This window comes from Schistocerca gregaria, chromosome X (assembly GCF_023897955.1).
Source record: "Schistocerca gregaria isolate iqSchGreg1 chromosome X, iqSchGreg1.2, whole genome shotgun sequence".
Classification (NCBI taxonomy): Eukaryota; Metazoa; Arthropoda; class Insecta; order Orthoptera; family Acrididae; genus Schistocerca; species Schistocerca gregaria.
Genome location: NC_064931.1, coordinates 745,522,213 through 745,534,595, shown reverse-complemented (window position 1 = coordinate 745,534,595; position 12,383 = coordinate 745,522,213). Strand labels below are relative to the sequence as shown.

Here is a 12,383-nt window from a genome sequence, read left to right as displayed (position 1 = left end):
CCAGCAGTGCTAGTTCTGCAAGGTTGCAGGAGAGCTTCTGCGAAGTTTGGAAGGTAGGAGACGAGATACTGGCGGAATTAAAGCTGTGGGGAGGTGTCGTGAGTTGTGCTTGGGTAGCTCCGTTGGTAGAGCACTTGCCCGCGAAAGGCAAAGGTCCCGAGTTGGAGTCTCGGTCCGGCACACAGTTTTAATCTGACAGGAAGTTTCATGTCTATGTCACATATTTAGATGCTCACAAACTCGCCTATAGATGAAATATCTGTATACATAACTGAGTTTGTACGGAACCCTCAGAGCTCGCGTCCTACTCGCAGTTCTGCGGTTTTATTTTCAACGTGTTTTAAAAACATTTATTTTTATCTTTACCATTTAGACTTCTTGAAATTATTAAACAAAGCAAATCAAATTTCTAATTTTATGTGAATAGCATCCAAAAAATCCAACTTTCTGTCTATTTTATAAACATTTGTAACTTTTTCATACTTCAGTCGTATTTATAACGTATGTATGTTGTGAAGCGTTTGGTTGAACAGCAAGATGTTGTACCGCTGACAGCCCACCTTCCACCTTTATGGGGCGTGGAGGATGAAATAATAATTATGAAATGCAGAAATTTATAAACTGTAAGCATATAAAACAGTTACGTAGTTTGTGAACATATCTTCTTCTTCTTTCTTGGCTCTACAGCTCATGATGAGCCTTGGCCTCTTCTACAATTTCCTTCCATCTCTCTCGGTCCTTTGCCAATACTCTCCAGTTTCTATAGCCCATCTTCCTAAGATCTTCGATTACTCCATCTTCCCATCTGGCTCTTGGCCGACAACGTCCTCTCTGCGCTCCTGGCTTTCATTGTAATATTCTTTTTGGTACTTCTGTACCATTCATGCGAGCCACATGTCCCGCCCACCTCAGTCTGGATGATTTCACTATCCTTCTGATGGGTTGGTCTTTGTACATTGTATACAACTCATGGTTGTATCTCCTCCTCCATCTTCCTCTTTCACAGATTGGGCCGATAATTCGTCTAAGTACCTTTCTTTCAAACGCATCCAGTGTTTCAATATCTTTAGTTGTTAATGTCCAGGCTTCAGAGGCATATGTAAGCACGGGTCGTATAATTGATTTGTACATAGTCAGTTTCGTGGTACGAGACAGGAGCCTTGAGGAGAGAAGTCTTGTTAGGGCAAAATAGGCTCTGTTGGGCAGTATTAATCTCTGCTTAATTTGTGAAGATATGAACAAGCATTATAGATGACGTAATAGCTGAGCAGTTGGAGACCGCGGAAAAGTTAGTAAATAAATAAACTTAGGATTTGTGACTTGTTAAGTGAGTTACGTTCTAGATTTGAGCGCCGCAGCGATCCGTTTTGAGCTAGGTGGATGCGTTGCCAGCTGGGAGTGCTTCCGGGCGGGGTTCGAACTGCAGACGGCGCGGCCAGCGAGGCGTGCAGCGGCGTGCGCGGTGCGCATGCGCGCGCGTCCGGACAGATCGATGCGGCGTCGCGAGGCGGCGGCGGCGGCGGCGGCGGCGGCAGAGGCAGGACGAAGCGGCAGTCGGGCCTGGAGCGGAGAGGCGCCGGCCGCGGCATGGACCACCTCCTGCACAAGCTCCGCCAGAACATGGTATGCTGCGCGCTGCTCGCTGCGCCCGCCAGCCAGCCACACCGCCACTTAGCGCACCTCTTCCCGTCCAATCCGTACAGCATTTCGACACTAAAGCGAGTCACCCCAGTTCGGATTCGTTTGCACTACATCTGCTCACTCCGAAAAAGAATATTCGCCTCAGCTATGGGTATTTGATGTCTACCTAATCACCGGAGAATGAAGTTGGCTTTCGCGGGCGTCACGGGCACGTAGTTTCCCGCGCTCCTGTGTGACGGAGCAGCGGCGATTAAGGACGCGCTGTCTGCAGTGGCAGTGAACAAAACGCCCCACCGACAGATCGTTAACCCGACCCGGCGGCGCCTACGACAGGCGGACCTAGGGTCACGCACCTGCTCCATTGTCAGCTTCTCCGGCAGCGCGCTCGCATTCGCACGCCGCTGCGAATTAAACGGCCGCTTTGTTTACAAAATTTTACGTTGCTCCAGCTCGGCTAAAAGAAAAATTTATTAATTCGAATGGACACGCTATTCGCTTCTCCTGAAGAGACACTACGTCACTAATGCCATTTTCTTAATTCGACGCAGAAGAATCCTTTGTCAACGAAATATAACGACAGACATCTACGACCGGTTACTTATGAAATACTTATTTCTTTTCGCAACTTACTTTTACAGGTTTTCAGCCTTATCGTCACACGAGGCACGCAAAAGTTTAAGTATTTATACTTACAGCACCTTGCTGAGCACCGGATGTTGCTTCGCTGGGACAAGAAGATGGGAAACATTGCCTCGTGTGGCAGGTATTTGGCTAGTTGTGTTGAGAGGTGAATTTATTTACTCACAACGTGCCAAATATCTGCCATACTAGGCGAAACAGCACCAAGCGCCATACTACAAGTATAAATATGTGAACCTCTGCATCTCTCACCTAATGAGCCAGAAAAGACTCGAAAACTGTTTTCTGAAAATAAATAAATATTTCGTGCAGTGCAGGTCACATCTATATTTCATTTAATATACAGTCACGGAGCTCTACAGTCTCCAAAATGGATAAGCTTAATCTTTTTTTAGTTACTTTCATTTGAGTGATGAAGGAACTATGTAAATGCTTAAAATAGTAGTTATCGGTAAGGGACTACTTGAGTATATTTGGTGCGTGATAGTCTTATAATTGAATAGTTTTGACAGTGTACTTCATACCATGTTAGTATCTATTCATAGTGACGCACCATAGCCTCATTTCTACTCAGCGATTTCGGCAGTGCTCAGAGAACTCTGCTGTCCTAGTATAACTTCCGTAGTTCTGTAGGTAACTGCTAAGAGCGTTTGTAATCCTTAGTTTACTGGCGAAATTTCTCACCTCCAAACATGAATTATCCAAGTACTTGCAGCATCAGTTATCAACAGATGAGGGTCTGATGAGTATTTTCTGTGCATAATATTATAGCGCTGACTGAATACTTGTGGCATTGTCTTAACTTATGAGGAGTAGCGCCATGTAATGTCATTTCTCGTGACCGGTATTTCATACGCAGCTTGAAGTTTTTTCTATTTGCATCCACTAGCTCGCAGTCCAATTTTTTTCAGAGTGATTAGTGAATAATAGAACTAGTAAACCATCAAATATCTTCATTATTATGGTCTTAATTTCCACCACGCAATAAAAATTTTTGGAGGAATGGACATGGACTCGAACCCATACCTTAAACTTTAGCAAGCAGTGGTAAATACAAGTTTCAGTTACGGTTCGGACACAATATCTAGTTACAGAAAGTTATAGTCGCCATTATCTTCTTCGGAAGTAGCCATTGCACAGAAAAGTGAAGATATTATTATTTCAATACATATTTTTGGTAATGTGTGACTATCACTTGTGCAAACGAATTCTTTTTAATGCGTAGATGACGAGCTCATATTATTCAGTGGCGTATCCAGTCTTGGGGTGCTAAGCGCTTATTATTCGAAGTTTCTGCAAATTCTACGGCCACATGATTAATCTACAATTCACACTGAACCGTTTGGCATTGGGTTCGTAGTCCGGGGTAATATTCGCAAAACGTCGTTGCTACGCCCTCTACTTTGGCGAAACTTAGTGCTCGCAACTTTCTGCTGCGTATCTACGGTCAGATGTACTCGCCGTTCACCTACAAGAATCATTTTATGTGGCATGTACAAGCCATCGCTGCCCGGTTATTTCATTTACTTTAAGCCTACGCGTTGTGTCGGTATAGTTCAAGTTGCTATCTTTTCTTCTAGTTCGGACTAAAAAATAAGTATGCTTATTTGATGTCGGGGCATTTTTAATTTAGTTTTCAACATACACTGGCGCCAGACTAACAGTGATAGTATTCAGCTAATGACTTCCACGAATATGAGGTACTACAGTCAAAAATCTTACAAACAAATTTGAAATGAATATACATTTCATGGCGAAAAAAGTGTCTCCCATATTAAAAATTTAGTACAGATGTAATCAAAATCAATTCTCACACACACCTTTGTCACAATTCCACGTTCTTCTTTATCTTTCTGTCGACTGAAAATATTTATCAATGCTTTTATCTTGTTGTTGTATCTTTTATTGAACAATGTTATCCTGTGTCTACAAGAGTTGATTTAACGAATGGATAAGAACGCTTTATTAGTTTTTCAGCTCACTCGGCCATGAAAATATCTACGGGTGCTAATAACCTATATTCTGAGCGCCCTAAATCCAAACAGAAAACAAACTTAAATGGTTTATAAAAACGAATGGGCATTTAACAAGGATCTGAACTCTTATCCTTCCAAACGTATTGCTCAGTTTGACGAAATATCCATTGCCTGTGTATCGGATATCACATTCTCATGTCCTGAGTAGTAAGAAATGAGCACAGTCAACGTTGGTGTAAAGGTTCGTGTCGTCAGTGGGATAAGAGGAAAAAAAAGAGGTTCAAATGGCTCAGAGCAAAAAGAGTGCACAATGACTAACACGTTTCTCTGTTTTCTTTACTCGAGCCTAATGATTAGTGGCCCGCAACAGAGCATCTGATTATCAAAAGGAATAACACGCTTCAATGGGTGCATGTTAATGTGAGGTATTGTTGGCAATAGTTTTTTTAACGGAAGTCGTATAAAACATAAGGCAGACCTGCTTATTTACGTCACTATATTCACAAAGACTCTTTTAATGGAAAATATGAATTTCATTCATCCCACTGGAATAAAGTAGAAAGATGTCTAATCATACAGCCAATGACCTTATAACACACTTCATTGCAGAGAAGGTATGAAGTTATATTGCCAAGACAATAACAGCGCCGGCCAGGGTGGCCGAGCGGTTCTAGGCGCAACAGTCTGGAACCGCGCGACCGCTCCGGTCGCAGGTTCGAATCCTGCCTCGGGCATGGATGTGTGTGATGTCCTTAGGTTGGTTAGATTTTAAGTAGTTCTAAGTTCTAGGGGACTGATGACCTCAGAAGTTAAGTCCCATAGTGCTCAGAGCCATTTGAAACATTTGGACAACAGCAGCTTACTGCAGCATCTATGAAAAGTAATCTAAGATGGACTGATTTGGTTCTATAAAATTAAACATGGAAGCAACTGAAGTTAACATTTCACAATAAGAACAACGAAAACAGAACACACATCAAGCAAAACGTATGCAGGTATGATGTAAAAAATCTACAGGAGTCGGTCAAAAATATTGAAACACCAAGAGATATCTATATAAATGACCTGGGTGACAATCTGAGCAGTTCTCTTAGGTTGTTCGCAGATGATGCTGTAATTTACCGTCTAGTAAGGTCATCCGAAGACCAGTATCAGCTGCAAAGCGATTTAGAAAAGATTGCTGTATGGTGTGTCAGGTGGCAGTTGACGCTAAATAACGAAAAGCGTGAGATGATCCACATGAGTTCCAAACGAAATCCGTTGGAATTCGATTACTCGATAAATAGTACAATTCTCAAGGCTGTCAATTCAACTAAGTACCTGGGTGTTAAAATTACAAACAACTTCAGTTGGAAGGACCACATAGATAATATTGTCGGGAAGGCGAGCCAAAGGTTGCGTTTCATTGGCAGGACACTTAGAAGATGCAACAAGTCCACTAAAGAGACAGCTTACACTACACTCGTTCGTCCTCTGTTAGAATATTGCTGCGCGGTGTGGGATCCTTACCAGGTGGGATTGACGGAGGACATCGAGAGGGTGCAAAGAAGGGCAGCTCGTTTTGTATTATCGCGTTATAGGGTAGAGAGTGTGGCAGATATGATACACGAGTTGGGATGGAAGTCATTACAGCATAGACGTTTTTCGTCGCGGCGAGACCTTTTTACGAAATTTCAGTCACCAACTTTCTCTTCCGAATGCGAAAATATTTTGTTGAGCCCAACCTACATAGGTAGGAATGATCATCAAAATAAAATAAGAGAAATCAGAGCTCGAACAGAAAGGTTTAGGTGTTCGTTTTTCCCGCTCGCTGTTCGGGAGTGGAATAGTAGAGAGATAGTATGATTGTGGTTCGATGAACCCTCTGCCAAGCACTTAAATGTGAATTGCAGAGTAGTCATGTAGATGTAGATGTAGAAATGCATGCTTGAAGAGAAATGCAGAGCTGGCCAAGCCTGCAGATTACACTGTTGTATTATATTTGACCACGACCGGCACCTCAGTACGTTGAAAGTAGCGGCAGTGGGCACAACAGTGTTCTGTGTAGTTTTGTATACATAGCGTCGGAGATAAGCAAAGTCGAACGTGGCCAAATTGTTGGTGCTCGTACAGTGGGTCCTTCAGTAACAGAGGTAGCTCACGTGTTCGTTGTTTCGCGACACATCGTGACGAAGATTTATACCGCATACAGGGAAATCAGAAAATCATCCACTAAGTCACAACGCGGACGAAAGTGTGTGCTGTGTGATGGTGGTGTATGGTCATTGAAGCGGACTGTGGCCGAAAACAAGAGGAAGAAAGCTGTAAAAGTCACTGCAGAACTGAATGTCACACTTGCTAACAGTTTCAGCACTAAAAGGACACGAAGGGAGCTGCAAAAGCAGGGAACTGTACAGCAGGCTGGAATTCCAAAACAACTCATCAGTGATGTAAATGCTCTTAACAAGGATTATGGAGCAAAGTACGGATGTCATTTGGTCAGATGAATCTCGTTTCACACTGATTCTCACTTATGTCCGAGTTTACGACCCCGTGAGTGAAATATGGCGGGGGTTTCGTTCAAAATGGTTCAAATGGCTCTAAGTACTATGGAACTTAACATCTGAGGCCATCAGTCCCCTAGACTTGGAACTACTTAAACCTAACTAACCTAAGGAGATCACAAACATCCATGCCCGACGCGGGATTCGAACCTGCGACCGTAGCAGCAGCGCGGTTCCGGACTGAAGCGCCTAGAATCGCTCGGCCACAGCAGCCGGTGGGGGTTTGGTGAAGACTGGGGCAGGCATATCGTGGCCCCAGGTTACCCTGCAAAAGGATGATATGGTCATTTTGACTCATCAGGCCCATCCCATGGTATAATGCTCGCTCCACAACAGTGAAAATGTGTTCCAAGACTATAGGGCCACTGTTCACACAGCTCGCATCGTCCAGGACTGGTATATATATATATATATATATATATTCCATAATAGCTGCAGAGACAGTTCTGCTGCGGTGGGAATAACAGTTGCACCACACGGAGCGGGTGAAATGACGCGGAAACTGGAAATATACTCCAACGTTTAAGTACAAGGGACGTTACGACTCTTCTGAGTAAAATGTCTAAATTGCACACAGATTTACTTTGAAATTCTGGCGATATATGAACCAAATACAATGTCACTTCCGGATGCAGTGAAATGTTGCCAATAATTTGACCAAGGCCACACGGATCTGGGTGATAATGATAGGGAAGGAGAGTATCGACATCGAAGACAGACGGCAATCTCCAGACCATCTTTTCGGTAAGCTGAAAGGACATCAGGGGGAAAGAGATTTCCCAACGATGCTCGAATGCCACCGTAACTAAGAAGAGGATTTCTATTGTCGAGGAAATGAAAGATTGGTAGAACGTTCTGATCGTTGTTTGCAGAGACTTCGTAACTATATTGAAAAATAGTGTAATGTATCCATGTTATTCTGATATGTAATGTAGAATTCAATAAAAGTTACTTGGCCTGCCGTAATAATGCGTAACTTACATTCTGAAGTCATTTTTTTATGTTATTTTATCCTATTACTTTCTTTCTTTGGGCCTTGCTCCGCGCTAATTCATACTCAGAGCTATTTTACAAACTAATATACACCATCCGTATATATATAGATCTCGAAAAAGTGGAAAATGGAAGGAATATTAGTTTGTAAAATAGCTTTGAGTATTTTTATTGTACCACACGTGCGCTCTTAAACGTTGTTCAGTATTTAATCATTGATGTCTTCAGTAGCAATTATGAGTTTCCGTTAATGGAATTCTGGAGGGAAGAAGAACGTTGTCGAACCCGGGATCTTGACTTTCGGAAGGAATTCTCTTACCGATTCAGCTCTCCAGGGACAACTAATGATGCGTACTCACCGCTTCAGTAGCACAGTGAGTCGGTCAGAAAACATGGTAAGAGCATGACATTTTCTACTTTTAGAGGTAAGGCGACAGTGTGTCTGTATTTTGACAAATTAATTGCCCTCTTAATTCTAGTAGGGATTAATGTGATATCTGAGACAACGTAAGTGCAAAGTTATGAAGCACATCGTAAGGATAATTTGGAAATTGATTCAAGGAATGACTTAAAAGTTCAACACATCACTGTAGAGACTGGCTGAACAATCTCGCTGATCCGAGTTTAAGGCCACTCACAGATATTGTTTTGTTGATTTATGAAAAAGTTGGAAAGTAGGACAGAGTTATGGTAGAACTGATGATGTAAGGAATGAGCCTGAGACGTGCATGGAGAGGTCAGCCGGTAAGAGCAATGCTCGCGAAAGGCGGGGTTCCGGGTTCGTGTCGCAGTCCAGCATCTAGTACAAATCCGCCAAGATGTCTGAAAACACTGCACACACCGCTGCAGAGCGAAAGCTTTATTCTGAAATCTATCTATCTTCTTTACCAAGTACGTTATCTAGAAATTTTAATAAAACTGTCTCGAACATTTTCCACCTGTTTGAAATCCTTACAAGACACAATCACCTGAAGTGATAAAATAGTTGAAAGAACAGTTGTACGATTTGTCACATATTATACATCTACATCTATATGCATACTCCGCAAGACATCATACGGTGACGGCCGGAAGATACTTTGTACCACTACCAGTTCTGCCCTTTCCTGTTACACTCTCAAATGGAGACTCCAAATGGCTCTGAGCACTATGGGACTTAACATCTGAGGTCATCAGTCCCCTAGCCTTAAAACTACTTAAACCTAGCTAACCTAAGGACATCACACACATCCATGCCCGAGGCAGGATTCGAACCTGCGACCGTAGCGGTCGCGCGGTTCCAGACTGAAGTGCCTAGAACCGCTTGGCTACATCGGCTGGCACTCTCCTAAAATTCTCCCAATTCGACCATTCGCTTTCCCTGTTAATGGTTCATACTAGTGTTCTATACCCTGTGTTCTTTATAGATGGGCTACACTTTCCTAAAATTCTTCCAGTTCAACCATTCGCCTTCCCTATTACCGACATGATGTGCTCGTTCCATTTCGTATCCCCTTGCAAAGTGCCTTTGTTGAGCACGAAAGTGTAACTGAAATACTTGACAAAATTTATTGGAAGACTGTAAAAATACAAATGTTTCATCGCTATGAGAATTACTTTCAACATTCAGAGAAACTGTTTTGTGGTTATGAGTTCGAGCACGTATACGTACTTTTTGATATTCATCACGTAATAACAACGATAGAACTAGATATATTAAAGCATGCGTATAGGCGTCCAGGCAATCTTCTGCCCGCACTGCTTTCGTCAGTCTAGTGGGAAGGGGTATACGTGCTGCTGATACAGGACATCGTATCTGCTACAATTTTTACGTCTATACTCAGAATACCACCTTTCAGTGTGTGGTGAAGATACTTCTCCTACCACGAAGATTTCTCCCCTGCCCTGTTACAACCGCGAGTGATGCACGGTAGTAGCGACAAGTTCGAATTTCTCTGATTTTCCTGTAATCACCCTTCCACGATATGTATGTGGATGGCGGTAATATGTCGCCTAACTGTTCCGGCAACACACAATCTCGGACTTTTACGATGATAAAAGTGTGGATGTCGCTGCACATGACTACCTGTCTTTATGCAGAGCGTTAAACTGAAGGTTGATAAATATGGTCAATATTTCTTTTCCCTTGGAGGGTGAAAGCCTATAGTAAAAACTGAAGAAACAACCAGGCAGCATACTTTTTGAAACTATTTAAACAGCAATATGTGTGATTTGAGGAAACGAACAAATAAATATTAAGACATCCTACAACTGTACCCTTTCCTCTGAAATTTGCAGTGCATTTTTGTGTGTGACGGTGCTGCGAACTAGCTGTGAGTTACGTTGTGCTCTGCCAACGGCCTTGCCGCACTGGCAACACCGATTTGTTCAGTGTTGTCGGGCTTGGCTAACACTTGGATGGGTGACAGTCAGGGGCTTCCGAGCGCTGTTGGCAAGATGGGTGCACTCGCCTCTTGTGAGGCCAAGTGAGGAGCTACTTGACTGAGAAGTAGCGGCTCCGCTCACGAAAACTGGAACGGCAGGGACAGCGGTGTGCAGACCACATGTCGTTCCATATTCGCATCCAGTGTCACCTATCGGCTGATGATGACATGGCGGTCGGTCGGTACCTTCTGGCCTTCCGAGGCCTGTTCGGACGGAGCTGTGTTCTGCTCTAATTCAACGCGTAAGAATTCCACGTAAATGTTGTGAACCAAAATGGGTATCGATGGAAAAGTAAGATTAGAAGGCACAATCCGCCAAAATTTAAACTCAAGGTTTAGCCTCTGTCACATGTCACACTTTACTCGAATTGACGTATTCTATCAGATTCTTACGTCTCCTGACCCACACAACCAGATTATTTCCGCAAAGTGTTCAGCAGGATGTACTGCTCCTACCTCACGCTGCACTTAGCGAAATGCAGATTCGTTGGGCCAGAATTTAGAGTTGTTAAAATCGACGACACTCTCCCCTGTGAAACCGGGTGCTGTGTCAAATTAATTTGTTAATTCCGTTTGATGCAAAACTGACCGAAGCAGCAAGCGAATTCGTATCTTTGGAGACAACGTCCGTGCTGGTGATAGTGTATAATGTCACGATGTACAGGAAGAAGAAAAATTCGCTCACGCTGACTTCGTGGCGCGATTCCTCACATGCTAGCAATACAAAAATGCCTGTCACAAAATTTCGTCCTGCGCACACTGCGGGCAGTAAATGGGCGTTAAGGATTGGCACTCTGGGAACACTGTAATCACAGGTACGGTAACTATCTTTGTCACGGAATGGTAGTAGTGCTGTACAGTTGGTGCTGTAGATAACGCTTTGGGTTGGCATGCAAGAGGTCGATGTTTCGATTCTGGGTCGAGGCTTATTTGTAGTCTGCACGGTACGATATCTGGCGTCTTAAACATCAAACAGCGATTACAGCGGGTCTTCCATAAAACATTTACACTTACTACGAACACAGAAATGGAAGAACCGTCGTTTTAATTTATCAGCATTTATAGAGGGCTTTTGAATGTCGTGGACGCAAATTGTTTCGAACCATTGCATGTACTAGATTCGAAACTTTTGTGTGTGTACCCTTCCCCATTGGTCCCATCGACTATTATTTTTGCCATATTCAGGTCCATTACATTCCGTTAGGGCCTTATGTCACTGGTAGCTAGCAACGTAATTTGCAAATAATTTAGATGAGACCATTTGGAAGGGTACATAGAGAACAAGTCTGGAATTTAGTAGGTGCAGTGGCGCGAAAGAATTCGAGTCCAGGACGTGCAAAAGGCTTCTTTAAAAGCTGACCAATCAAACGATTGTACTTTCATTTCCGTGTTTATAGTACGTAACTGCAAATATTTTGTAGAAGACCCTCTGCAATCGCTGTATGGTGATAACGATGCCAGAGACCGTACCACGCAAACCAGTTTTAGTAAATAAAAACAAATAAGCCCCGACCAGGAATCGAACATTTGATGTACTGCTTGCTAACGCAAAAAGTGTCTACTGCACCAACTGCACATCACTGTTGCACCCCCTGGCAGAAGTAATTATTGTACATGTGATTACAATGTTGCCAGATTGTCAATCTTTAACGTCCATTCACTGCCCGAAATATGCGCAGGACCAAATTTTGTGAGAGACATTTTTGTAATGCTTGTATGTGAGTAATCACGCTGCGAAGTCCGAGTGGGTGAATTTTTCTTCAGCCTGTAAGGGGACAAATTATTGGCACTCATCTCAGTGTACAATATTTCATGTATATAGTGAGTTATTTATTACAATGGCATGGAGAAATTACAAAAAATGAAATGGTCACTTCACTTAAACGTGAGAAAGGTCGAATGTGCAACCTGAAAAATAGAGACAATCACAGAGGCAGGCTGTGGGTAATAATGACAAGTCGAGGTAGCGCACTGGTCTGGCGCTTGGCTCCAGACCGCGGTTAGATATTAGTTTGACCATCCAGATTTATATTTTCTGTTGATTCTCTAAATCGATTAAGTCAAATGCTGGGATGATTACATTGAATAGCACACTTTAACTTTTCTTCCCCAGCATCTCACAATCCGAATTCTTTCTCCATCTCATGATTTTATCGTCCATAAGGCGT

General features: G+C 43.0%; 1 protein-coding gene across 1 annotated transcript in view; it reads left to right on the top strand.

The window, feature by feature from the left end:
* The first annotated feature begins 1,380 nt into the window (after nucleotides 1–1,380).
* LOC126298302 (uncharacterized) overlaps nucleotides 1,381–12,383 on the top strand; it is an 826,796-nt gene continuing 815,793 nt past the window's right edge. The window contains exon 1 of the mRNA XM_049989599.1: nucleotides 1,381–1,623. Coding sequence (XP_049845556.1) covers nucleotides 1,381–1,623 — 243 coding nt within the window. The remainder of the gene's footprint in view (nucleotides 1,624–12,383) is intronic.